General features: G+C 53.8%; 8 protein-coding genes across 8 annotated transcripts; 5 read left to right on the top strand and 3 right to left on the bottom strand.

Moving 5' to 3' along the window:
- Positions 1-2847: 2847 nt before the first annotated feature.
- On the bottom strand, positions 2848-3423 carry BO72DRAFT_45178 (uncharacterized protein). The gene is made up of 2 exons (XM_040945575.1): positions 3404-3423; positions 2848-3267 (listed from the first exon to the last, which is right to left on the bottom strand). The coding sequence occupies exon 2, from the start codon at positions 3200-3202 to the stop codon at positions 2954-2956; it is 249 nt and encodes an 82-aa protein (XP_040803469.1). The 5' UTR covers positions 3203-3267; positions 3404-3423; the 3' UTR covers positions 2848-2953.
- Positions 3424-5588: 2165 nt separating this feature from the next.
- BO72DRAFT_446267 (fungal specific transcription factor domain-containing protein) lies at positions 5589-7503 on the top strand. Its single transcript, XM_040944254.1, has 4 exons — positions 5589-5916; positions 6020-6530; positions 6580-7077; positions 7138-7503. The coding sequence occupies exons 1-4, from the start codon at positions 5798-5800 to the stop codon at positions 7312-7314; spliced, it is 1305 nt and encodes a 434-aa protein (XP_040803468.1). The 5' UTR covers positions 5589-5797; the 3' UTR covers positions 7315-7503.
- Positions 7504-11268: 3765 nt separating this feature from the next.
- BO72DRAFT_526102 (FAD-dependent oxidoreductase) lies at positions 11269-12771 on the top strand (the record flags this gene model as incomplete). Its single annotated transcript, XM_040950004.1, has 2 exons — positions 11269-11761; positions 11813-12771. 2 exons carry the CDS (start codon positions 11269-11271, stop codon positions 12724-12726), a joined length of 1407 nt encoding a protein of 468 aa, XP_040803467.1. The 3' UTR covers positions 12727-12771.
- Positions 12772-14201: 1430 nt separating this feature from the next.
- BO72DRAFT_494316 (uncharacterized protein) lies at positions 14202-15371 on the bottom strand (the record flags this gene model as incomplete). The annotated part of the gene is made up of 1 exon (XM_040948452.1): positions 14202-15371. The coding sequence occupies one exon, from the start codon at positions 15369-15371 to the stop codon at positions 14202-14204; it is 1170 nt and encodes a 389-aa protein (XP_040803466.1).
- Positions 15372-16139: 768 nt separating this feature from the next.
- BO72DRAFT_44760 (uncharacterized protein) lies at positions 16140-17793 on the top strand. The gene is made up of 2 exons (XM_040944587.1): positions 16140-16601; positions 16656-17793. The coding sequence occupies exons 1-2, from the start codon at positions 16401-16403 to the stop codon at positions 17595-17597; spliced, it is 1143 nt and encodes a 380-aa protein (XP_040803465.1). The 5' UTR covers positions 16140-16400; the 3' UTR covers positions 17598-17793.
- A 124-nt stretch (positions 17794-17917) lies between these two features.
- BO72DRAFT_373360 (uncharacterized protein) lies at positions 17918-19399 on the bottom strand (the record flags this gene model as incomplete). Its single annotated transcript, XM_040941082.1, has 1 exon — positions 17918-19399. The coding sequence occupies one exon, from the start codon at positions 19397-19399 to the stop codon at positions 17918-17920; it is 1482 nt and encodes a 493-aa protein (XP_040803464.1).
- Positions 19400-20711: 1312 nt separating this feature from the next.
- Positions 20712-22504, top strand: BO72DRAFT_446262 (MFS general substrate transporter; the record flags this gene model as incomplete). The annotated part of the gene is made up of 3 exons (XM_040944253.1): positions 20712-20721; positions 20772-21652; positions 21709-22504. 3 exons carry the CDS (start codon positions 20712-20714, stop codon positions 22033-22035), a joined length of 1218 nt encoding a protein of 405 aa, XP_040803463.1. The 3' UTR covers positions 22036-22504.
- A 1134-nt stretch (positions 22505-23638) lies between these two features.
- On the top strand, positions 23639-24454 carry BO72DRAFT_457114 (uncharacterized protein; the record flags this gene model as incomplete). The annotated part of the gene is made up of 3 exons (XM_040946314.1): positions 23639-23925; positions 23994-24219; positions 24284-24454. 3 exons carry the CDS (start codon positions 23639-23641, stop codon positions 24452-24454), a joined length of 684 nt encoding a protein of 227 aa, XP_040803462.1.
- Positions 24455-25372: the final 918 nt, after the last annotated feature.

Here is a 25372-nt window from a genome sequence, read left to right as displayed (position 1 = left end):
AAGTTGAAGGAGGATCCAGAAGTCTAATTTCGCTTAATCTTACCAACTGCAGTGCAATCCTCACCCCTTTCCAAAATTAGCTGTCAACGGTGCGCGAACCTCGTTACTGGATCGCCACATGGTTAGGTCTAACGCAGATGGTGACAGTCTGACAGATCAACGGCTGCTTACCTTGTTCACTTATCGTATCTTGCGGGCTAGTTTGGAACCTCGTACTTAGCAAGTTAGATTAAGGCTCTGATTAACCTTCGAGACTAGTGTGCAACGTGCGTGGATTAGTCTCGTAGTGGCTTGATCTCGCCCCAATAGGGGCCAGCGGCGTAGAATTTACCTTGACACGCGAGGGCTGACGAATACCACCTTAATATCGCTAAAGTTGGAAGGAAGAGAACGTTATCGCTTCTCGCACAAAAGACCACCGGGAAGAGGGGGGAGGCGCTTGTGGTTGTAACCTTGCGCGGAGGGATATTGGGTGGTTCTGTGGTTCTAGGAAACCATGATTGACTGCCTAGTAAACTATGAGTAGTAGTGTAGTATCAACCCATTTAACCGGGATATTTACCCGCAGAGATTCGATGCCTGGCCAGGCTGGACTGGTCGTAGCCCAATATGACTCCGTCGGTCTGTCCCGACGGTTCAGCGAAATACAGCACGTTAGACTCAATCCTAGGTGTCTAGTCGCAATGCTAGCCTTTCTGGAGGTTAACCACTTTATCATATGGTCGGACCCACTTTCCGACAAGACACTAGCCTAAACTGACAGGCAGTGTGTGTCAGTTAGCACCACGAGCCAAAGAGGGTGGATTTGGGACCCAAATTATACGTACGAATGCATAAGTACTCACAGTCAGAAAGCACATTGAAATCTAGCATCTTGAGCAGTCACCTCGGCGAACCTGCAGTAAAGCTTAAGTCGCGATCGACATGCTCGACCCCCATGCGTGAGTGGTTGCGTTCTCGTGTATTCCAAACGACATAAGCACAACACTTAACTACCTGTCTAGGCTCGCTCGCCCTGGACGTAGAACATTCCAGTTGTTCGAGGCAATCAATATCTGCCCGGTCAGAATCTATAGCACGTGCAATTATGCGTAACGTGACATTGGCAAACTGGCCTATAGTAGTCAGCCACATAGACTAGGATTTCTTGGGTCGCGTACGCCAACACAGCCCTCCGTAAGCACTAAAGCTCAATTAGGATACGTTCTTTTGCTGTATCGAGGGGTGCCTACCGAAGAGTGTTTCACCCTGTAGAGCCTCAACCGAAGGCTGCAGGATTTCGTGGACCAATATCCGTATGTGGAACCGACTCGAGGCTTTAGAGTCGAGTGGTCGCTGTAGACAGCCCCGCACCGCGCAACGAGTTGGAAAGTTGCGTTATTAAGTCGCGGAGAACGGCCTATCAGCGTTTGCCTCGAGGTGAGCACTGACCGCTCAGCAAATTTCTCCATGGAGTGGATCGGCATGTGTTTTCTCGGGACTGCTACCGTGAAGACTTGGCCTGGACATCTATTTCCGAGCATGGGGGTCAGATTCAGGAATGCCATTGCTCACCACGGTGCTTGAATCTCCTCGAACATGCTTCTCAATTGCTAGAGGCCTCAAGTGAACTGCACGGGTGCAGGACCTCCGCACCCGAGAAAGGAGACTGTTCTCCATCCGGGCAACTTCCGCGCAGAACTTGGAAAGGAAGAGCGGGAGGCGCCAGGAGGCCCGGCCCTTTCAAGCCTGCAAGCCACCAATGCTCCACGGAGAAGTGCGCAAAGCCGCGGCCATTGTTTCATTCGCCAAGCCCAAATGCCAAGATCGTATATTAACCTCCTTCGAGTGCGTGCATACAACAGGTGACGCTTTTCCCTTCGTGGCACTTTAGCTTATCGCTTCATATGCTCGGGTCTTATCCATCCAGTTTAGTGCTCAACCTAGCCGGGTTGTCGGAACGCCGAGATGAAAATTTGCACGCTGCAGCAATTGTCTGTCATGTACGGAGTACAAAACTGGAGATTGCCACTATACTTGCATCTGCCTCGTAATCTGCGACAATGTTGTCATCTGCAGCAGCAGTGAGGTTGTGCTGGCATGCTGCCCGACGTGTAACTCAAACCCGAAAGTCACCTTAATTGCAACGCCTCCGTGCCTTTGTAAGTATGCAAATCAGCACCACACCACGCCGATCATACGAGAAAAAGATCAAACGCCACTTACGCACGTAAATCAGTAGAAATTCTGCCTTCAAACCGGCAAAAGCCCTCCCTCTCTCTAAATAGAGGATTTAGCCGTGAGAGTGTGAGTTCTGGGTGGGCTAGTAACCTTCAGCCTCGTGGGCTGTGACACTACAACGGGGTCGACTAAAGACTCAGTGGCCTAATCAATTGGGACGGACGGACAAGCCGGCCCGCCGAAAGATCGATTCCCGGCAGCCGAGGAGGAAGATACTCAGTAACTTAGAAGGTGGGAGTCGGAGTCGGAGCCATCGCATCGTCCGTGATCTTGTTGGACGACGATCTTGGCGCATGGATCCTTCCCGCTTGGCGTCACGCCTGTCAGAAACACTCTACTCTACGAAGTACCACTTTGCCATTCTGTCAAGCGATTTTCGAGAGACAAACCAACGCGCAAACGTACGGTATCTTCCACCAAGCGCCGCCCTTGGCACATATAACAGGGCGCCTTAACCTTAAGGTCTTTGGTCGGTCAGCTTGTGAAACCCGAGCAACAAACGTTCAAATAATGCTTGCTTGCTTTCTTCACCGAGCGGGCTGACCCAATACAGCCTCGCGATGGAGAGAGAAACAGTGCGACAATGGCACCGCAGCAGCAAGCGGCTTCCCAGGGAACTACGTACTTCCCGCCATGATTCAGAGAAAGGATTGCCCCAGGATAATTTCCAGGAATCTCTAGTCAGAACCCACTAAGACACATTTGACAGGTTGTTATTGGAGCCCCAATCGATTCACAGGACCTGCCAAATCAATGCTAGCCCGGTATCGTCACGGCGAAGCCAGCGCCATCCGAGCTGATGATTCGGCGATCTCCGCTTGCTCCGATCCTGACCTGCACAGACCCTTATTTTTGGCTTTTCGAGCCGAGGAGGCTCGAATTGGGTGACATTGCAGACCCAGTAACAGAGAAAAATCGCGAAAAGAAGGGTGAGGGGCAAAGGCAGGTTATCCGGGATGAGGAAGCTGCCTCTGTCGATCATCGCTATCAGACCAGTCGTGAACGTGGGATCGGTATTTCTGCGTCCCCAGACAGATCGTCCAGATCCTCCTGTATCCGTCAGTCATCGTCAGCCATGTGTCCACGCGGAGAAAAAAATAGAATGTAGGGGAAAATGAGATTCTGATAAGTATGAAAAATAGAGATTGAAAAAGAACGCACATTGGAAAAGCAAATCACTTACTACATGGTCATAGACTGGTGGGCTAAGTCAGTGGAGACACACCATGTGGCTGCGACTGCCGGCGTATACCCATGAATGGATTACGATCGTTCTAGACCGTAGGGAAAATCTCCATTGCAGCTTTGAATCGAGGATAGGAAGAGACAAACGAAAAGAGAAGTGAAAGGGAAGAAAAACAAAATCCCACGCGGAACGTGCTGGAGGAGGAAAGTGGGGTGGAAAGTGGGGGATCATTTCATGCCAACTATTCTTCTCTAAGGTTGTTGCAAGAGCATCTTTGGTCCTTATCTCGAATATTCGTGCTAGAAAATTTCAAATACCCTTTTAATTTTCAGTTCGGGTAATCCTTTCGCATTGTAAGCTTAGTCTTGCAAGGTTGCCTACTCACAGACAAACCAAAAACCGCAGCTCCGTCAAATGTCCGATATCGAATGCCGCCAAATATGTTGCCGCCGCGACCACCAAATCAAAACGCATTCCGCATGAGACTCATCGCAAGGATAAAGATTGGTCGTGTGGTGACGGCCTGGGATTGGATTCTGAAGAAGTGGCTGCTACTTTGCGATGTTTCAGAGGAGAATGAGTCCCTAGCATAGGTGGGCACGGAGGGTATTGTGGTCCCGAGCTTCAGATAGTGTCTGGTAGGGTCGAGCTAGGGACTAGGGCCAGGTGAGTGTGAGGGGCAAGGCTCTGTTTGTCGTCGGGTTGCAGGGATCAACGAGTGAAGAATTCGCCCAAAAAAATGCCACTTTGATCTGGCATGATCCTGGGACTACCACGTTGCTGTGACTGGGATTATTCGGCCGCATATGGTCTATGCTTCACTGTCAGTGTTCTGCAAGAGGACAGCGAGTATGTGTGTATGTGTGCACACGCAGTGATTGCTGATAAGCGTACGCGCAACAGAAGCGATTCTTCGGATCGTACCGTAAGCAATAAGTCCGAAGATCCATCAGCATGGTGCTATTCACATGGATGAGAGACTGGAGTTGGGATAAGCATCTTTTGCCCATGCTCTACGGGCTTAGGTGCCTTACTTCCGGCACATCATCATGGCCAACACGATGCTCATAGAGGAACTAGCCTCAAAAGCCTTCTCCCCTGCCGCTAAAGAAAGTCTTTTGATCGAGCGTAGTCGACTCCGTCGGGACGGGATTCGGACTGTGAACGGATTTCGGGACCTGTCAGTGCAAGTACTTGTTAGCCAAACTTGCAGCGCTTCCAAGAACTATATAAAGTATTAGAGCGTATCTTCCAAATAAGTAGTCACGTTTGTACCAGGCGGAAATTCCCGGAGAAAAGAGATGCTGGATGGGAGTTCCCAGTACTCACCATGATGGCAGTCTTGTATTCACCAACCCAGGAAGCAAGCAAGCAACAAGGCGACAAAGGGAGAGAAGGAGATACCAGTTGTCGGGCGGGAGGGAATTTTTGGCCCCCATGACCAGGAGTGAAGGCGAAAAGCAACGGCGAATCCTTCTAGCCGGAGAGTGATGGACGGATCATGCAGCTAATGCTAGGCCAGTCTCAACAATCTCCCCGTCTATACGAGAGGAAGGCCTCGATATTATCTAAGCTAAGTGCCCCTTCCCAATCTGGACAGACCATACACGCACCCCTCTTTCCTTTCTATTAATCATTAATTCATTTGCATATTTTTCTTCCGTTTTACCCATTTTCCACAATCCCCCAGGTATTCCTTCAGCTCTATCACAACAGAACCGCCGATAGAGCACCTGGCAGGCAACCCAGACCAGGGTCCGGCTTACTTGCGTTGTGAATGGGGCTTCTCCTCGGCCATTAAAGAACGCGTTTCATCCACCACGCTTCCTATCTTCGAGTTCAACCGCCATCGCGAAGTCCCACAACACCCGCCCTTGCGTGGCAACGACAACACCTTGTCTTGTCATTATCACCTTTCTCATCATTTCACGATGAATTGGGAGTCGTCAACATCCCCCCAATTGCAGCCCGAGTCGGCATCGCAGTCTCCACCCGATCTCCAGCAGCAGAAGTCTCCCGTCCTTCGGAAATCCCGACAGAGCCCCGGATCAGCTTGTGAGGAATGTCGTCGTCGTAAATTGCGGTGTGATCGACGCACCCCGAGTTGTGGTGTATGTACCGCAACGGGAGTCATCTGTCACTTTACCGCCACCCGGTCGGAGCGAGGCCCCAAACGGGGCCACTTAAAGCAGCTGCAGCAGCGCATGGGTATGTTTCACCGGATTGACAGCGTCCTTGTCGGTGAACATATGTTGGATATTCGCAGAGTCTGACCGTGCAGCAGCAGCACTTGAGGAGCGTCTTCTCCTTGGCAAGGAGCATGGATTGTTCCTGCAGGAACCCGTCCACCACAGCGTCTACAAAGTGCAATCGACTTTGGACAATATTAAGATGGACAAGATCCCATTCCTGTCACCGGAGGGGATTGAGCCGTTGCTAGACTCGCCGCCCACGGAGCCGCAACTGCTGATGTCTGTCACGGAGGTCCCGATGTGGATGCGTGAAGAATTGTGAGTCTTCCTGTTCATTCGGTCAGAAGGTCTAGAGGGAGTCGAGACGAGAAGGGGCTGCACCTCAGAATTTGCATGTCCCTTGCTGACCGACCATTGGTAGGGACCAACTATACTTCGATCGAGTGCATGTGTTTGCCCCCATTCTTCATCAAGGCCGGTATATGGATTGGAGTCGCCAGCGGGTCAAGAGTGAGGCCAAGACTGCTCTTCAATACACCATGTGGACGTTGGCAGCTTCGTTTTCCGGGCAGCTTCAGCACGTAGCCAGCGCTTTTTACCACGAAGCACGATCTCGAGTGGATCTGCAGATGCTCGGGGACAATGTGATCGACGAGATAGAGATCGAGAACTTGCAGGCGTGCATTCTGCTGGTGATGCACGAGTCTATAACGTCGTACGATGAACGCGGGTGGCTTCGGGCGGGGTATGCCTTCCGGCTTGTGCAACGGATGCGGTTGTATGAGATTGATGCGCCATCGTCGCCCAGGCTTGCTGCTTGTGAGGACTGGGTGGTGGTCGAGGAGCGACGGCGGATGTTCTGGATGGCGTATTGCTTGGACCGATTCCTCAGCATGCGTGATGGTCGACCCTTGACGCTGATTGAGCACCTGGTGCGTCCCTTTTCTGCTTCCTGAAAACACCCACTGACCCTGTGACTAGATCTCCACTCGCCTCCCTGCCCCCGAAGCAGAGTTTCAAAGTGGACAGCGGGTCGATATGGAGCTTCTCTCCACTGCCATCACCTCGGGCGGGCCGCGCCTGACCTCTCCTTTTGCTGAATGTATCATGACGACGACGGTCTGCGGCCGCGCCGTCATCCACCACTACCAAACCAGTCTCGAGAACACCTTCACACACGACTCTTCCAACTTTCATGACCGCCACGAATGGATCCATAACACCATCACGCAACGAATCAACATCCTCTCTTTCAATACCCCCAAGTTCACTGAGAACAGTGACCCTATGTTTCTTTTCACACGTATCCTAGCGTCGACGACGGCGCTGTACCTCTATCACACTCTCAGTCTCACATCATATGAATTCATTCCGGAGGACGACATGTCGCCGTTCCCGGATTATGGCCATGCTGCGTTGTTGGAGGCGCAGGAGATGGTCCATTTGGCAAATATATTAAACAAAGTCAACTCCTTCAAGGTAAGAACATTAGCACTTTGTTTCAGTCGCAAATATGGAGCTGGGACTGACATTGCATAGATTCACCCCTTCACCCACATTCCACTGAGCCTCTGCGTTGATATCTGCAACACGTACAGAGACCGCGACGGAGCCATTTGCGCTAAGCTCCAGGAGGTCTTCCATACGCTGCGAAATCTCACGTGGGTGAACAGTCTTGGGGAGAAACTTCAACAGGTACTGGGTGGGTCGATATGATCCACCTGTGGTGGATCATAGTTTTCTTGGTTGTCGGGAAGATAGAACCGGACTTGAAGACGCAGAATCCTTAGATGATGGGGTGGCGTATTGGAGTCGTGCTGTTAAGCTTTGCGTCTATTGCGTCTATAAACACGCTAGATCGTTGATTGCATGTATGCCGTTGATATGCCGATGCATGCATGCTGGATGTCGAATAGAGTTGGCATCGAATCCAAATCTTTGCATTCAAGATCTGTTCCATAGCATCAGCCCTCAGAAGAGGAAACCAGTAGGGAAACTTATCTCAAATAAACCCCGAGCATCATTCCAGAGAGCGGGAATGATGTCATTCACTTGAAGCGATAGTTGTTGTTGTTCTGCAGCCAGAAACCGACCGTCGGGTTTCGCGCTGCAGCGCAGCGGCACGAGTCCGCTGCCCACCCCATACTCTTGCTCTATGCTTGATATTCCACGATCGACAAGAGAAAGAAAGGAGACCTTCGACCGGTATTTATCCAAAACCCCAGTCCCAAGACACATTGAAGAAATCCGATTCTCTGCTGCATTCGGCCCGTCAACAAGAATTGTTGTAAGGAAGTAAGAAGAAGAAAAAAATATCCGTCGAGTCAACCAGAGTGAGAAAGATCTTTTTTCCATTGTAGAAAAGCCCGAAGGAAGGGTATGTACTAGGTAGCTACCCTACCTACGCAGCCTTGTACACCAAACCAAACCAAACCCAAAGAAAAACCGGATTTCCTGTTTGGGGGGCACCGGATTCCGGACTTCCACGCCAACCCCACGAATCCCGAAATCCGGTGGCGGTGAGCTTTCGGTATTGGGGCTAGCATACTACAGGTAGGTGCCCATACTGTCACTCCACGGTACTTTGCGCTGGGGATTGGGGATTGATGGATACGGGATTGAGGATGGGATTGGGATTTGGGGTACTGGGCTACTGGGTTTTTGGGGGGAAGAGGGGGTTTGGGTTTGTGATGTGTGTTTTGGTATCTATGCGGGTTTGGGTACTATCTATACAACTATGGATTGGAATGCATTGTGGTTTCCATGCTTCTTGGTTTGGTGCACTTATATACGGTGAGAAGACGCGACCGCTCTGTCTCAAGTAGTTTTAGTTGGAGGGGGATTGAGAAGTGGGATTAGGATTGGGGTTCTGAAATCCGTTCGTCCCTGCTGCAGTATGCTTGCGCCTGCCCCCGTCCCTGTTCTTGTCCTCCCTCTCCTAGGGCCTTGCAGCTTGCTCAGCCCTAGACTCCCCTCTAAGCCACCTGCCTGAGCCTCCTCCCTGATCTACCCTTCCTCCTGCTTGAAACTACAGCTCCCGGAATTGAAAGTTGAACCCCGACGAGCATTCCCTAACCATGACCCGTCCCTGTCACCCAGGCCATGTCTCATCCTCTCTCTGACTAACGTGTCCAGCTTGGTTGTGATCTGCCATTGGCTAGAGCGTAAGGAAAAGGGCGAGGGGGGTTCAACATGACTTGAATTCCGAAGTCCAATTCCGTGGGGTCTTTGCTGTGTACATTGTGTATTCTCTAGTGATGAGGTAGATGCGTGTGGAGGGCTGTGTACTGCCATGGGACTAGTGGGCGAGAGTGCACACATGGACTGTGGTCTGAAATCCGGGCTGAATCCCGGTTAGATACCGTAGAAAGAGGGATGAGTCTGCCTTATCCTTGTGGTTCTACTGGGTGGGTGGGTGTTCCACCTGGGCTCGGCCATGTGCTTTCCGTTCGGGTGATGTTCACGAGTCACTGGTGTTCGTTGGGGGTTAGTAGTTCGTTTCTTGCGGGGGTGAGTGTTCTCTTGAGCTGAAGCTAGTGTGTATATGGTGATCACCTACGTGGATGACTACCTACTTCTGGACTTTGGATACTCGCCAGGGTAGTGGTCAGGTCGCTCCGGGCGTTGAGTGAGGAGTCGTGGATCTGAGCATGAGGGTACTGACCGGTATTGGCACCAGTATTCAGGGTGCTGGGGTGGTTCTATTACATGACATGACTCGATACACACCAGCGTTGTGATGATGGGGCAAAGGGAAGGTTCCGTAGATCAAGATGTTTATCCTAAGTGCGACGACCTCAAAGTTAGCCTGCAACTAGCCTGCCCTGCAGGGACCGCGCGCAGTAGCCTGTCCCTCGATCTGAGACCCGGTACTTCGTAGCGTCGAAACCTACGGACCGACGTTGATCAGCCGGGGTCTCGCGGGGGCAAGTTCGGACCGTAAGGCACCAGGCACGGCCCTTGGGGCTTATCTCGGGGCTAAGGTGGGGTGAGTGGTTGCTGTGGCCAGAGTAGCAGTGGCTCCGTAGAGCCTTGCACGGCTAAGCCTTGAGTCCCTGATGGTAGGATTGGGGACTGAGTTGACGCTAGAGGGTTTGCAGAGTTTAGTTTTGATATGATGAGTGTAATCTTAATTTCTAGTTGTTCAAGGCTGTTCGTTGAGACATAGTGCTGAGCTTATTCTTTGGTTATGATTGCAGCATGGCATAGCATGCATACGTACACATACTTGTATATGTGTATATATATATTCATCTCACGACGATAGCCTAGGAGACACAGAACATGGATTCGGCGCTCCATAGACATAGATTACTGTTTAGATAGCCCTAGAAGATTGAACCTACAGACCAAACAAGCTCATCTACTTCCTTGCCTATTGTAAGTATATACCTGCAAGTATCGTCAACGATAAGGTACAAACCCTACTACAAACTATGAGGATACTATGATCAGGTGACCGCCACGTGGCTAGGGCTAGGCTGGCTGAGGCTGGTGCTGACAGCCACTGAGCCAGGGATTTGTAGACACCCGCCAAATCCGCGATCGTCAGGTTCCCTATCCTAAAGAGAACATGAGCTTCAAGATCGCTCAGATCGATCGACATGCGATGATCACTGTGAACGTGCTGTGATTCGAGCTGATCCTGGTATACTTCTTTTGGCTACTAACCAGGGGATCCGTCCCAATCACTTAGGGTGTATTCTACAACAGCCCGAAAGACTTTACTTGGGACCCCCACAAGTGGCAAGCAAGAGACCAGCTGTAGTAGTCAGCAGGCATTCAGCACAGACATCCACCCCGGCATTCCGACCGATGTCCTAGAATTAGAGACCAGCGACCAGCGACCAGCGACGAGACCAAACGGGGACAGCGGGGTCAGGGGCGAGCGCAAGAAAGGCGGGATTCACTGTGGAATTGATTGAGGACTGGAATTCCTACCCACCCACCGACCCAGCAACGGAATTAAAGGATAACTCCAGAGTCCAGAGTCAACCCCGCTGGTGCCGTAGCGTACAGCTCCCTGAGTCTGTCGTAGGCGCGATGAGGCCACGAGGAAAGAAACGGCGCGAAACCCGCGGTGGTTTCCGGGCCAGCTCATTGGGCAACGGGATTGAGGTGGGAAGGCCCCAAACCCGCGGCGGGACTTCCCTCGTGTTTGGGAGCCCTAGAGCAATTCTTCACCCCCAGCTAGACTTACTAGCCTCTGGACACAGACACCAAGAGCCAAGCTCTCTTTCTATCATGGTAAGCAGGGCTATTCTGCAGAGAAGAAACCAACGCTAGACCCATGGTATGAGCGATGGGGCCCGAGCACCCCCGGACTTGGACCATGTATCGGGTTCTCCACGAGATTCCGTCGCCCACAGCCCATGACTGCTGAACCGGAATCTGGGATTTCGTGATTCGTGAACAGGCATTTCGGGCTTCAACGTCTCACTCAGATTTCGGGGGCTCCAACATCCCGTTGGCCTCAAGTGGGATTATGTATATAATGGTTTTCGCGATCCAGATCCTCAGCATGTCCCAGAACAGCAATTCCAACAGCTTCATCATCATCATCAAGACACTCCACAACAACAAAAGCCTCCAAGCTTCTTGATTATCAATCATCATATACACACTCTATCTCCACAACAACCCACACCACCCCCCCAAATAACAATAACAATGTCTCACTCCACCCAGAACGAAGTCCTCGACGTCGCCATCGTCGGCGGCGGGATCGTCGGCGCCGCGCTGGCCATCGGCCTCCTGGCCCGCGACATCAACGTCACCATCTACGAGCGCAGCAACGCCTTCAGCGAGGTGGGTGCGGGCATCGGCTTCACCCCCAACGCCGAGTCGGCCATGAAGGTGCTCGACCCGGCCATCCACGCCGCCTTCAAGAAGGTCGCCGTCCAGAACACCACCGACTGGTTCACCTGGTCCAACTCGGGCAACCGCGAGGAGGGCGACCTGGACGAGCCCATCTACAAGATGTACGTGGGCGAGCGCGGCTTCGAGGGGTGCCACCGCGCTGAGTTCCTCAACGAGATGCTCAACCTCATCCCCGAGAACCGGGTCAAGTTCCGGAAGAGCCTGGTCGCGGTGGAGGACCGCGGCGACGACAAGAAGCTGCTGATGCGGTTTCAGGATGGGACTACTGCGCAGGCGGATCTTGGTGAGTTGTTCTACCCCTTCATTAAAAAAGCAATGGCTAATCCTGATGCAGTCGTCGGTTGCGATGGAATCCACTCTAAGGTCCGCCGCCTCGTGCTGGGCGACAACCACCCGGCCGCCCACGCCGGCTACACGCACAAGTACGCCTTCCGGGGTCTAGTGCCGATGGAGAAGGCGCTGCCGCTGCTGGGCCACGAGCGGGCCTACAACCGTCACATGTACATGGGGCCCGGGGCGCACATGCTGACCTTCCCCGTGGCCAGCGGGCTGCTGCTGAACGTGGTGGCGTTCGTGCACGACGAGGGGGAGTGGACGGAGGAGAAGCTGACGGCGATGGCGACGAAGCAGGAGGCGGTGAAGGCGTTCGAGCACTTCACCCCGTTCACGCGGGGGATCATCGACCTGCTGCCGGAGACGCTGCACCGCTGGGCCATCTTCGACATGGCGGCCAACCCGGCGCCGACCTATGTGAACGGGCGGGTGTGCCTGGCGGGCGACGCCGCCCACGCGTCGGCGCCGCACCACGGGGCCGGGGCGGGCATGGGCATCGAGGACGCCGCCGCCCTGGTCGAACTGCTGCAGGCGGTGCACTCGCAGGCGGCCCGCGCGGCCTGCCCGCACCGCCTGCCGGAGCTGCTCTCCGCCGCCCTGGCCACCTACGACCACATCCGCCTCGAGCGCACCCAGTGGCTCATGCAGTCTTCCCGCTTCGTCGGCGAGATGTACGAGTGGCAGCACTCGCGCGACCCCGCCCACATCTGCCACGAGATCGACTCGCGCTCCCGCCACATCTGGAGCTACAACATCGACGAGATGATCCGCCAGACCCGCCAGGACTTCACCCGCCGCCTCTGGGCCCTGCACGCCCCCGTCGCCGACACCAACGCCCAGATCACGTTCCAGACGGGCTTCCTGCAACAGACCCCCCTCGTCGACCGCATGCTGTGTACCACCTTGACGGTGTGACTCCACCTTCACCTTGTGGTGGACTGTGTTTATGACTGGGCCCGGCGTTTCTGTTCCTGTTACTTGTCCATAGATTTCTGGCTTCTGTTAGTAATGATAATACCACGGTTTCCTATCTGAGATAAAGCATTCTCCATCTTCCTTGTTTTTGTTTTGCTTGGTAGAACAGTAATGGACAACCGCCAACCGACAAGTAAACTAGTGGATCCTGATGGGGGGGGGATAGTGCCACGCTAATGCAAGTAAGCTGTTGTGCTGAAGACACCTACCTTACCAGATTCTGGGTCTGAAAAATCTCCGACCAAACCCGATCCCCGGACTTAGGGATTGTCAGGCTCTTTCTTATGTCAGCTTGAGGCGTTGGGATTGCGGAATTGAACTAAAGAGAGCCAGACCCGTGGAGACGTGGTCCAGGCCTGGAGTACCTTAGCTGGGTAGCATAGCAACAGTGCGCGGCTCACTCGCCTGGCGGACTACCTAGTAGTGCCTAGTCTCAATCCGTCAACAAACAAGGACAATCCGGGCAGTTCCGGGCCGGACTTCACTCGGAGTCTGCTAGCTGTCGTTGGTTGGTCCCCATGCTACTGTATGTACTACATAATTCCCGAGGGTCTCAGACCTTAGCACTTGAAGAATTCATGACCAACCATCTATGCCTGCAGACGTTTGCGAATCGATAAGAAGTAGTGGTGGTTTGTGCCGAAAATGTGCCCGTTCGAGCGCGGATTACTTGACTAGACTTATGTTTGGAATTCTAAGATCCTTAGTTTGGAATCATTATCCTTGAATTGCGAACGCGAGCTTATCACTCACTATGTTACATGTAGAGGCGACGTCTGCGCGGATGAGCAGAGACCTTTAGCCACTCCCTCCAGCGTTTGACTAAAACATGACGGTCAAGTGAGTTCATTCTTTTAAGCTCTTGCTGTAATGCTCACCACTTTATTCCTGATGTAATTATGCATGGACTTGGAAATGGGAAGAATTTGTGTATGGCCACCTAACCTTTGAGGGTCCCGTAGGGACGGAAGAGAGCACGAGTCTTGCTTGTAAGATGAGGTCTTGATTTTCCATCGCTCACAGTTCAGTGGTTCTGCATTTACCGATTCTAAACCTAGAGGAAACAAACCTAGAAAGAGACCATAACAATCCCATTGAATTGGTACAGATAGATCGATGCGCTGCTGCTCCCGTAGTCAGACTCCGCAGTCCGCTTCTCTAGTCTTTCTCTATAAGTTATAGCATCAGGGCAATATACAGGGAACCACGCCACCTTCCCAGTCGCAAACAATCGCCAGTCAAAGCTCAAGCACCAAGAAAAGAAATAAGAAATCCATTGTTCATCAAAAATCATCATCATTGGGAATAATACAACAGACAGCCCCCCCCCATAGAAACACCACAACTCCAACTCCATATACACGTAACCCGAAAGAACCCCCCCATATCGAACACCCGACCCACCCTCCAAAAGCTCAATCCGTCATTTTCAAAACCGCAGAACCAAGGGTATCATTCAACTTGTGCCGCAGCGCCGACTCCAATATAAAGCACATGGACTGGTCCGCGTCCGTGGGCGAGGCCTCGCGCCGGCAGTACGACTGCGTGAAGCTCTCCACCAGCCCGCGCACCTTCTCCAGATCGTTCATGACCATCTGCGCGACGATGCGGCGGTGGTCGCCCTCGCTGAGCTCGAACTGCCCGATCTTGATGGGGAGGACGCGCACGCGCGTCGGCGCCGTGATCGGCTGCATGAACGCCATCTCGGGGATCGCCTCGCAGCCGTCCAGAATGGCTTGGTACCAGATCAGGACCTTGGAGATGGCCTGCGCGATGAGAGGCGCGAAGCTGAAGTCTAGAGAGCAGGGGCAGCCGATGACGAGCGAGAGATTGCTCATGGCTTTCTGGTTGAGGTGCAGGACGGCGTCGAGGCTGCGGGGCGGCGGTGCGTTGGAGTTGAGCACGCATTTGTCCGACGGGGGGTGGAGGGCTTGCAGGGTGTTGAAGGTCAGGGTGATGCAGGATTGACCGTGGAGGGAGGAGATGCTGGGAGACGGGGACGAGGTGGAGGATGGGGAGCTCGTGGAGAGGGAGGACAGGCCGGTTTGGATGCTGGATTGCGAGCTGGATTGGTGGGGGGTGACCTCGAGGACCGGGGTGGCTTGCGGGGTGGTGATGTCGAGCAGCCGCTGCAGCTCCTGATCCATCGTCTGCCAGTCGTCGATGAGCTGGAAGTCATTGTGTCCCACGCTGGTGGGCGGATTGGCGAGGAGCCGGTCGGTCGCAGAGTAGTCGTTGAGCTTCTCTGCGATGGCCTCGAGGTCCTGGTAGCCCAGTGTGTTGAAGAGGTCGATGTGCTGAAAGTTGTTGTGGTTGTTGGGGTCCGCCCGGTCGGGCGAACTATTTTGGGTGTCCGTGACCGGGGTGAGATTGCCCCCGGGGGGGATCTGCGACAGGCGTCGCCGCCCTCGTGGTCGGATGAAGCCGTAGTTGCAGGGCTTGTTGCGTGCCACACATCGATCACATCGTGGATGCTGCTTGCCACAGCGCACCTTGGATTTGGCGCAGGCGTCGCAGCTGTCGCGGGTCTTGCGACTCGGAGGCAGGTCGCTGTTGATGCTCTCCCCCTCCTCCATGACACTCATGGTGGAGGTGTAGGGGGATGCATGGTCGAGAGTTGGTGACCGTATCATCTTGCATCCGGTCTGTGTTTGGATCTTCGGCATTTTTTTTTGGACGAACTATACAGGTGAGAGTCTTAAGTATGGCTCATCGCTGATTGAGGATGGGGGTCGTGTTTCCTGCTAATCCCGTCCGAGCACGTTGCAGGGACGAGGTTCGAGGTGTTACAGAAGAAAGAATCCGATCGCATGTTGTCGAGTGTGTCTCTGGTAGAAATCCGAAGCAAATTCCTGTTGAGTTGTGGAAACACCGGTGTTCACCCAGAGAGCGCAGCTCCAAATCCGAGCCGCCAAGACTGGGCGATCTGCCCTCTGAATCCCGTTCCAACCCCGGCGGTGAGCCCCTGTCCACTCCTCTGACCGCTTTCAGCAACATTCTGCCGCGGATCCCACCTCTTCCTGGAGATAAGCATGCTGCCGGCCCGCCGTTCTGCACTGCGTGGACTATCGGCAGTTGCTCGTGCCCTCATATCAGATGAGTCTTCCCCGGTTGGAAGTCAGAGCAGCTCGAAATCCTTTAAGATCATCTCACTGCACTCTATACGAACACTCATCAGACCTCTGCTCTAATTCACATGATCTTCCAACGTATTTGTTTTCTTGCTCGGGTCTCTATCACATCTTAGTTTGCCTGCCCACCTGCAATCCTAGAACTTACCTCCATTGAGTTGCATCCCAATTCTCCAAACTGGCTCTGGAATCATTGCGATTGCCTGCTACAAAAGTCAACAACATGCGACAGGCTGACGCATCGAGGGAAGTGGAAGCTCAAATAGAGGCAGCGGCTCGATGCAAGCGTCCAAGCGCCCCGACACAACACCCGGCTAAGGACCGAGGTCGGGACCCGAGACGGGCGCCACAGCCCGCATGGGCGCCCACTCCTGCATTATGGCCCTTTCCAGCCTTATCCGGATCCCAGCCCCCTTGCTAGCATAGCATTGCTAATCAACCTACCGAGTCTTTCCACTCTGCACACATCCTGCTCGTGCTTGCATGTCCTTCACATCAACGTCTATCCCCAATATGGCTATCGATAATGAAGTGACCGTTTCCTCCCCATCCTTTAGCTCTAAACACAACCTGTCGACCCTCACCAACGCGGCAGCCCTATCGGAGTTCGACGCATTAGTCCGCCGCGGCCTCGTCGTCTACTCCCCCTCCAAGATCGTGCGCCTCAAAGTTGACAACTTTCACGTACATAACCCACCATTCCTTTAGAGTTTTACCGATCTAACCTCGCGAATCTAGTTCGAATTTCGAATCAGCCAATCTCTCACCAACAAACCCCAATCTGGCGAGGGTCTGAAGCCGCCCAACGAAAACAGGACCAACCACAGCAGTAGCAGCAACAATAACGATAACAGCAGCAACAGCGATAATGAAGATAACAACGATGCATCTTCCAAACCAGCAACCTTCGGCCCGGGTAGCGATCTCGCCTGCCCCACGCCTGACCTCATCATCGCCACCATCCACACGACCCACATCCTCGTCCCGAACGGCTACAGCGTCTTCCGGCCGCAGTTCCTCCTCCTTACCCAGGACTCGTACCGGCGCCAGCACGAGAATTTGGATCGAGAGGACCTCGAAGCCGCGCGCGCCGTCCTCTGCGCATTGGGTCAGGACAACGGTCGGCGCTATTTCGCCATGTTCAACTGCGGGCGCACGGCGGGCGCTAGTCGCCAGCACAAGCACATGCATATCATCCCTTGTGTTGATGACGAGGAAGAAATAGATCAAATCATTGAGCTGCCTACCGTAGAGAAGGGTGTAAATGTCGACACCAAGGCACCAGGGCCAACCATCCTCCCGAATAATCCCACGCCAAAATCCAGCGACATCCCCTTTGCGCATTTCCGCGCTCCGTTGTCGCGCTCGGAATTTCAGGAGCAGGTGTATATTGAGGGTGTGTTGGATGCGTACCTCGGGCTTTTGGCGGAGATGCGTCCTGCGTTCAGCGACAGAGGTGCAGGCGATGGGGAGGGGAGTATCCCGCACAATGTGATCCTGGTCGAGGATTGGATCATGGTGATCCCCCGGTCGAAGGATCGGTACCGGCCGGATGTCGCGGTCAACGGGGCGGGGATGGTGGGGTCGGTGTGGCTGGATCGCGAGGAGATCCTGGCGCGCTGGGTGGAGATTGGGCCGGCGGAGGTCTTGCGCGGGGTGGGCTATCCTCCGCTGACTTAGGTTGGGTCCACTAGCCGGTAGGCACTGTACCTGGAACGGCTGCAGCGGTAGAAGACCCAGGGTAGAGGAGACTCGCTTAATTGCAGTGGCTGGGGTAGATGGACCCTTGCCTAACCAGGGCATTCCCTGAAATCCGAACACCGGCAATACTTGGGGTAGAAATACTCGATTCAGTTGAAAGATATAGGAAATAGATTTCGAAAATCAAGCTAGATCATGAATCGCAATCTAAGGCTTCATCAAAGAACAAACCGTTCACACAAAGAAACAAAAACAAGAAAGTCTAATTACAAGAATCTGGCATCCCCCCCCGGAAAAATCTAAAGCTCCAAGCAGAACCGATTAAACTCCTCATCCTCGAGCAAACAATCCATCTCCTCCTCGAACAGGTTCATGGCCAACTCGATGCCGCCCTTGCTGCGACGGGGCAGGATGAACGAGATGCGGGCGACGTCGTTGAGGGGCCCGTTGAAGCAGCGCACGGCCTCGGGCTTGCCCTCGTTGGCGAAGCGGCGGGTGCCGAACTGGATCGAGTCCACGGGGAACAGGAGCAGGTTGGAGATGAGCATGTCGGCGCCGGCGGTGCGGCGGAAGCGGGGCTTGAGCTGGGCGAAGTCGGCGACCCCCTTGATGAGCGCGTAGGCCTCGTGCAGGCTGGCGCTGTTGACGCGGCCGGCGCCGGTGCGGATCGCGCGCGCCACCCGGCCCAGCGGCACCGCCGGGTCCAGCAGCTCCGCCACCGGGATCGCCGACTGGTTGTAGAAGGTGATGTTGCCCAGGTAGCTGGCCGGCACCGCCTGCGAGAACTCCATCCGCCCGTCGATCGCCGACTCGAGCACCGACTCTTCGTCCAGCGTCTCGTCCGCCGCCGCCGCCCGCGCCCGCACCAGGCTGCGCCACATCAGCGCCGTGACCACGTCGTTGCCGCTGAGGGGTCCGGTGGTCGTGCTGCTGTCTTCGGCCGTGGCGGAGGCTTCGCATTCCTTCTGCAGGGCCGTCATGTTGGCCGCCGACATGTAGAAGGTGCGGTTCTTCATCTGCCGCGGCGGCTTGGGGTGCTCGTTGCCGAACCAGTTCTGGAAGTCGATGGGGGTCGTCGAGCCCTCGCTGGGGCGCAGGCCGACCAGGCCCCGCGTCCAGGCGTCGGCGTCGTGGAGGGCGATGGGGCCGGATTTGGGCGGCACCCAGAGCTTGTCGAGGAGGGTGCGGTCGGAGCTCTCGGCGGGGAAGGGCTCGAGGATTTCTGAGGGGTCGAACACGCTGCGGCAGTTATCGGCCCACAGCTTCATCACGGTGACCATGGCGGTCCCGTCGATGGCGGCGTGGCAGGTCGACATGCACAGCACGCACCCATCCGGGATGAAATTGGCCTGCGCCACGAAGACGTCGCAGCCCGTGTCCAGGTTGCCCTCGATGGGCACGTTGAGCAGCTCCTGGTCGTCGTAGGCGTCGCTGGGGAACCCCTCCTCGCGCAGCTCCGCGAACGTGTAGTCCGATTCCAGCTCGTTGAAGCGCAGCTGGTGCGGCAGCGGCCCGTCCACCGGCGCGGCCGTCGCCGGGTTGTATCGCAGCTCCCGCTGCCCCGGGCGGTACCCCGGCGTGTCGGGGGACTGGCGGAAGACTTTGCCCCCGAGCCACGGCACCTGCACGAAGGTCTGGTGCAGACCCTTGCCGAGGTCCTCGAAGACATCCAGCGGGGTCGTGCCGGGTTGGAGCGAGAAGTAGTAGCACAGCTTGACGTAGTTGGGCCGGTGCAGGTGGTCCAGCACGTTGAGCGGGACGTGGACGGTCTCGGACGACATCGTTCGGGTAATTAGTGGCTGACGGGTGTGGTTGGGTGTCAATGGGTGGTGGGATGTGATGTCGCTAAAAAAAAAAAGTGGTTCGACGTGTCTTGGCCCGTGGAATGTTGCTTGTCACCCGCCTCAATTTGCCTCTCGATCTGGTGGTCGTGGTGGTTGTGATTGATGTCGATGGTTGCGTCTTCTTCCCATCGAGTTAGGGCTTATATAGATGATGTGTTCCCATGGTGAATTGAACTACCCCGACAAACACCTGCAGTGTCGTTGAACCTCGAATTCAAGTCAACTCCATGTCGGGATAGCAGTCAGTCTGGATCCAGAGTCAGGATACTCAGGACTAAAATCGAGTCAGACCCAGACCACTAGCTAGAAACTAGGGACTAGTGATCACGCACGCGCGACAGGGCGACCATCACGAGATAAAGTAGGGATAGGCGGCGACAATCGGGCACGAATTGGCCCGTTGCTGGCCGGAACAGGAAAAGCCATGGACACTTTTGGGGTTAGTCATCCAGCTGATTCATGTCGAGCTGATGTAGTGACTTCTACCAATCACAATGTCTCGAATGGCCCCTCCAAAAGTGTCCGAGAGTCCGACGGAGAGTCCGACAGTGCAGCAGTCGGGCATTTCACACCGCTGTCACTGGTCGGCTTTCACCTTTTCCAATCCCGTTCCGGTCGATCTTCCCATCACCCACTGTAAGGGACTTGTAAGCCCATTCTGAACCTTTCCCAACCCTAGGTAGTATCAATCCGTCTCGGCCACTTTACACATCACCAGGTTACCAAGCACAGGGGTCTTCCAGTCCGTATATATTTGCTCCAAAGTGACGGCTTCTCTCCTCAATATGTCTGACCAGAGCATTTCAATCATACCACTCTCATCATCATCCTTATCTACCTTTGAATTATCTGATATCCCAGATATCCCAGATATCCCACCTATACTATGGCGACCCTTCGTCAGTATATCAGCCTGCGAGATGCCGCCAGGGAGGATGTGACTAGAGCCCACACCTTACCTGACGGTGGCTCATCCTCCGGCACCTCCACTCCGGACGAGAAGGAGAGGGCTCTCATTCCTGGCGTTGAACTATCTCGCCCCAATGAGAACGATGGCTCCGTCACCTACGTCGTTGGCTGGAAGGAGGGCGATCCCCTCAACCCTCAGAACTGGACCCGTGCCAGAAAATGGATCTGTACAGCCACGGTCTGTCTGATCGCCCTGGCTGTCAGTATCCCCGGTACCATCGATGCTCCCATTTCGGCTGCTTTCAACGAGAAGTACCACGTCGGTGAAATCGCCGGTACCATGGTCACTGGTGAGTTGACCCCTTTCCACTAATGCAGGGGTTAAGGCTAATCGTTGCAGGAATGTACCTCATTGGTGTGGGTGTGGGTTCTCTCTTCGCCGGACCCTTCTCGGAGACATTTGGCCGCAATGCGGTTTACTTCATCACCCTGATTGTCTTCATGCTGTTCATCCTGGCCAAGGCCCTAGCGCCCAACTATGGGGCCGCCATTGTCTTCCGCTTCATCCAGGGTTTCTTTGGTGCTGCCCCCTTGACGGTCGGAGGTGGTACCGTGGGTGATATCTGGGGTCCTCTCGATGTCACCTTCAGTCTGCCATTCGTGACCATGGCCTCGTACTCGGGTCCTATTCTCGGTCCCATCATCGGTGCTTACATCCCTGCCGACAAGTCGAACTGGACCGACTGGATCTCCCTCATCATTGCCGGTGCCGTGCTTGTCTTTGTCGCTATGTTCCAGCCCGAGACCTACGGTCCCACCTTGTTGTCATGGAGGGCCAAGCACCTGCGTGCTGCCACCGGAGACTCCCGCTACCAGGTCGACGAGTCTGCTTCCACCAGCTCGCTGGGCAGCCGTCTCCTCGTCAATGTCTACCGCCCCTTCCAGATGACCATCACGGAGCCCATCGTCCTGCTCTTCTCCTTCTACCTGATCCTGCTGTACATCGTCCTCTTCACCTTCCTGAATGGATTCCCCTTCATCTTCACGCAGACCTACGGCATCTCCAACTCGCTCACCTTCATCATCTGGGTGGCCATGTTGGCGGGTGATGCTGTCGCCATCTTGCTCATTCCGCTGATCTACGGCTGGACCAAGAAGGCGGCGGTCAAGGCTGCGACCAACGGCACCGCTCTGCAGGCCGAGGTGTCTCTGTACTGGGCCATGGTTGGTGGCTCATTCTTGATGCCGATCTCCTTGTTCTGGATGGGCTGGACCTGTTACGTAAGTCTCCCCCATTCTGCTAATGCAGTGTACAATTCAATACTAACGCATCCCAGTCGGACATCAGCATCTGGTCCCCCATCATCGCGACCTTCGTGTTCGGATACTCGCTGGTCACCATCTTCACGGCGACCTACCTGTACATTGTCTTCGTGTACACCGTCTACGCCGGATCCGCGCTGGGCTTCATGACCTTCAGCCGTTACGTCATCTCGGGTGCCCTGCAGCCCGCCTCGATCCCCATGTACCAGCACATGACCCCGCACTGGGTGCTCACGCTGGTCGGTATCCTGGCCACCATCATGGCGCCCATGCCCTTCCTGCTGTACAAGTACGGCCACCAGATCCGCGCCATGTCCAAGAACGTGCAGAACAAGGCCTAGACGATGTTCAACCCCCGAGCACAAAGCAACCGCAAGACCAAGAGTGCAATCCACACGAGCAGCACAACAACACCCCGACAAGCGAGCGCACCCTCTCCAGCGCACCTGCACCAAGTTCGAATAAACCACCTCGTAAAGAGATATCCATAGACCGGCGACCGGCGATTGGGGAGATCTCCTCAACGCGCACCGTATAATTTGCGAATTTCCCTTCTGAGACACCCCCTTTTATCTGTTTTGACTGTTTTGATTGTTGTGGTTCTTGATTCCCTTCTACCATGCATATATCCATGTGCGAAGAGCAAAATGTTGGATTCTAATGTTTTCTACAAGGAGGTGATTGAAATTTGATTTTTTTTGGATCTGGATTGATGAAACATGACGCGCGATGAGACACTAATGGGCTTTATTTAATGAATTGGAAGAGATGGAATGACTTTGATTTGATAGATATACCTTAGATTGTTTACGACTGTTTTGTGTATGAGATTTGTGTTCTTGATAGGAATGAGCATACGTTAGACGAATCAACTGATTTTAAGAGTATGCGCAGAGGCTTCCAGGCTTAGTCGGGTTCAGGCCGGACTGGCGGGGGGCTCGGAAATGGGGGATGTAGGGCCAAGATTTCAGGGCAACAGTTTCGGCCTGATTCGTAGTCGGTGTTCGAGGGACTGTAAGGCGGCGGGACGGGACTTTTCGTTTCATTTCGTTTCAACATGACATTTCAGTCAATGTTTCGAGCAACATTTCAGGCTGGATCTTTCAGCATATCATCTGATTTTATATTCAAAGGATCTTGTCTTCGACAGTGAAAGTAAGCTGCTACGATAATCTAGTAAGGGATTCTTTAACAATGATTCAAGAGTGATTCAACGTGGCGATTCAACTTGACGTTACGTTTCAAGCAACTTTTCAAGCAGCTTTTCAGGCATATTTCAGGCATAATTTCAGGCAACTGTTAAGGCAACACGAGCGGCATCATTATACGCTGCAGCTTTTAGCATAGCATCTAATGCGACTCCTGGAGTAACTATCCCAAGGCTATTCAAGTAATCCGCTAGGGTTAATGGGCAAGCAATATGTCGACCACAGTTCCAAAGATGATCGAACTAGACATCACAATTGCAAGTTGTTATGACAATTCAAGCGACATTTCAGAAGGCATTACACGCATTCTCCGACATATTCCTCGAAACTCTGCATTATTTTGTTTCCAAGCGGCTTAGGAAGTGCTTACATCGAGATTATTATATTGTGTCGGAAGAATAAAGGACTTCAACGTAAGTGGTGACCCACTCCTTTAAGTACTACAATTGTTGAACAGTTCCATCTGGCTCTGCTGCCTCAGGCCGGGACGCGCGCCCGCCCTTGCCGCCTGTAACAAGAGAATCCGAATCCCTTCCTTCCTCCCACTCATCTTCCACCAGTTCATCAAGCTCGCTGGCCCCTTTGTCTACTCCCCTTTGTTCATCTTCATCCTATCTTTCTGTTCTCTAAGTAATATAACATAGCTATCACTAATGACGGATGATGCTCTCCTGCGGGAGCGAGCTGATCGCCGCCACGCATTAGCCAGAATCGAGAATCTGAGAACACCCCAACTATGCATGTTGAATCCTCTGTTCTGGAGGCGGCTGGTATCTGCCATCTGACCTTATGTCTTGAGGAGGACAACGCCTTGGACCATCCGCGCTTCTTTCAGCAATACCAAGAGGAACTGCCTCTCCTGGAGAACGAAGAGGAGTTGCTGGAATTCGAGCCCGACCCAGATCGCATCATGTGGGAAGCTCGGGCTATGGAGCTCTTCCTCACTAAGCAATTTTACAAGTGCGGGAGATACGCAGCGCTAAAGTACCCCCATAACCCTCGGCCTTCTGGTGGATATCGAGAGTATGTCATGCCTCCACAGCCATCTTAGCCTTTGATGGGACTATCCCTTTGACTAATCTGACATACAGGATTGGGGAATACAAGTTCGGCCAATTGCTGGAGGCTGCAAGATTTAACTGGTATGCTGTATCAGTTACCGACTATTGGACGGGCAATTGTCCACACTTCAAAGTCATGCTAGAAAGCGACGCATTTGGAGATGACCGATTGCTTCGCGGAGAAATTATGACCATCACCGATATCATGGCTGCGAGGCTGAGGACAAAGTCGCTGCGCCCGCATATTGTTGCCCCAGTAAGGAATATTCTCTCCCTGGTGGGAATTTCATACAAGCTTGCTCACCTTGCATTTGGTTTAGACCCTGGTGGTGTCTCTCATGGGTCCCCGACATGCCCGCGTGCTGGAAGCGGGTTACGATGGGAAGACTCTGAACATTCGCGCGTCTAAGCTCTACGATTTCACGAAAAAGAACACGGATGCTGCAATTGCTAACGCGGTATTGGCTAGGTGGTGCTTGTGGAAAGACTGAGATGGAACCATCTTAATTTCTGGTGGTCAAGTTCAGTGCGACATCAGGAGCTGGATCTCTTCGAGGTTGCATGGGATGGTGGCGTCGCTATTGTTCTTTCTTTCTTTCTTCCTTGGTGACTTTGATGAGCGTCGCTCCAGCAACGACAGCTACAATCTGCACGGTTAGCACATGGGCTCGGATACTGATCTAGCTGAAAGCAAAGACAGCATCACAGTCGCAACAGCTCCTCCATCAGCAGAAATTAAGAATGGTGGCCGAAGGCCACCATCTCGAGTCAAGTTCGAGTCTGCAGTACTACCTACTGCTATGCCGTTGCACTGCGTACCGGTAGCCGACGAAGAACGGTACCTTTCTCTTCTATTTCCCGACCGTCGCATTCCAATCCGTGAGGAAGTGAGCGATGAGACAAATACTTCATACGGGCAATAAGCTGCATAGCGTGCATACCTTGGCTGTTCGCCCCGAAGGTTATCCAGAGACTTGACTCTGGTTAATCCGGTCTGCAGGGTCTTCGCAATGGACTTTGAGAATCCCATTGGTCTGGTGCGGAAGCGCGCGGGTAAGTCTGACGATGGAAGAACAATGTCAAGCCTTCTGGAAAGCATGGCGGGTTGGCATCTGCAGGGTCCGGTAGAATCTCGTGTTGGGGTTGATAACCTAATACTAAGTGATTGCCACAGAGCCTGGTTGGCAATGAGGTTACAGGCAACTTGGAACCTTTTCTCTGGGTAGCCGGATATTGGATTATTTTGAAAGACAGTGTTGGCATAGATAGGGTTAGTAGGGGCCTCCAGGGTGAATTGCTAGGTGGGCGATGTTGCAGGCTAGAACTATGCTGCAGCTCGTGAATGTTTCAGTCTGCCGAAACTGGGTCTGCAGATCGTGAAGATTACTGCATAGGATGAGGCCTGCAGA

Source organism: Aspergillus fijiensis (assembly GCF_003184825.1).
Source record: "Aspergillus fijiensis CBS 313.89 unplaced genomic scaffold BO72scaffold_13, whole genome shotgun sequence".
NCBI lineage: Eukaryota > Fungi > Ascomycota > Eurotiomycetes > Eurotiales > Aspergillaceae > Aspergillus > Aspergillus fijiensis.
This window is presented reverse-complemented; position numbering and strand designations above follow the sequence as displayed.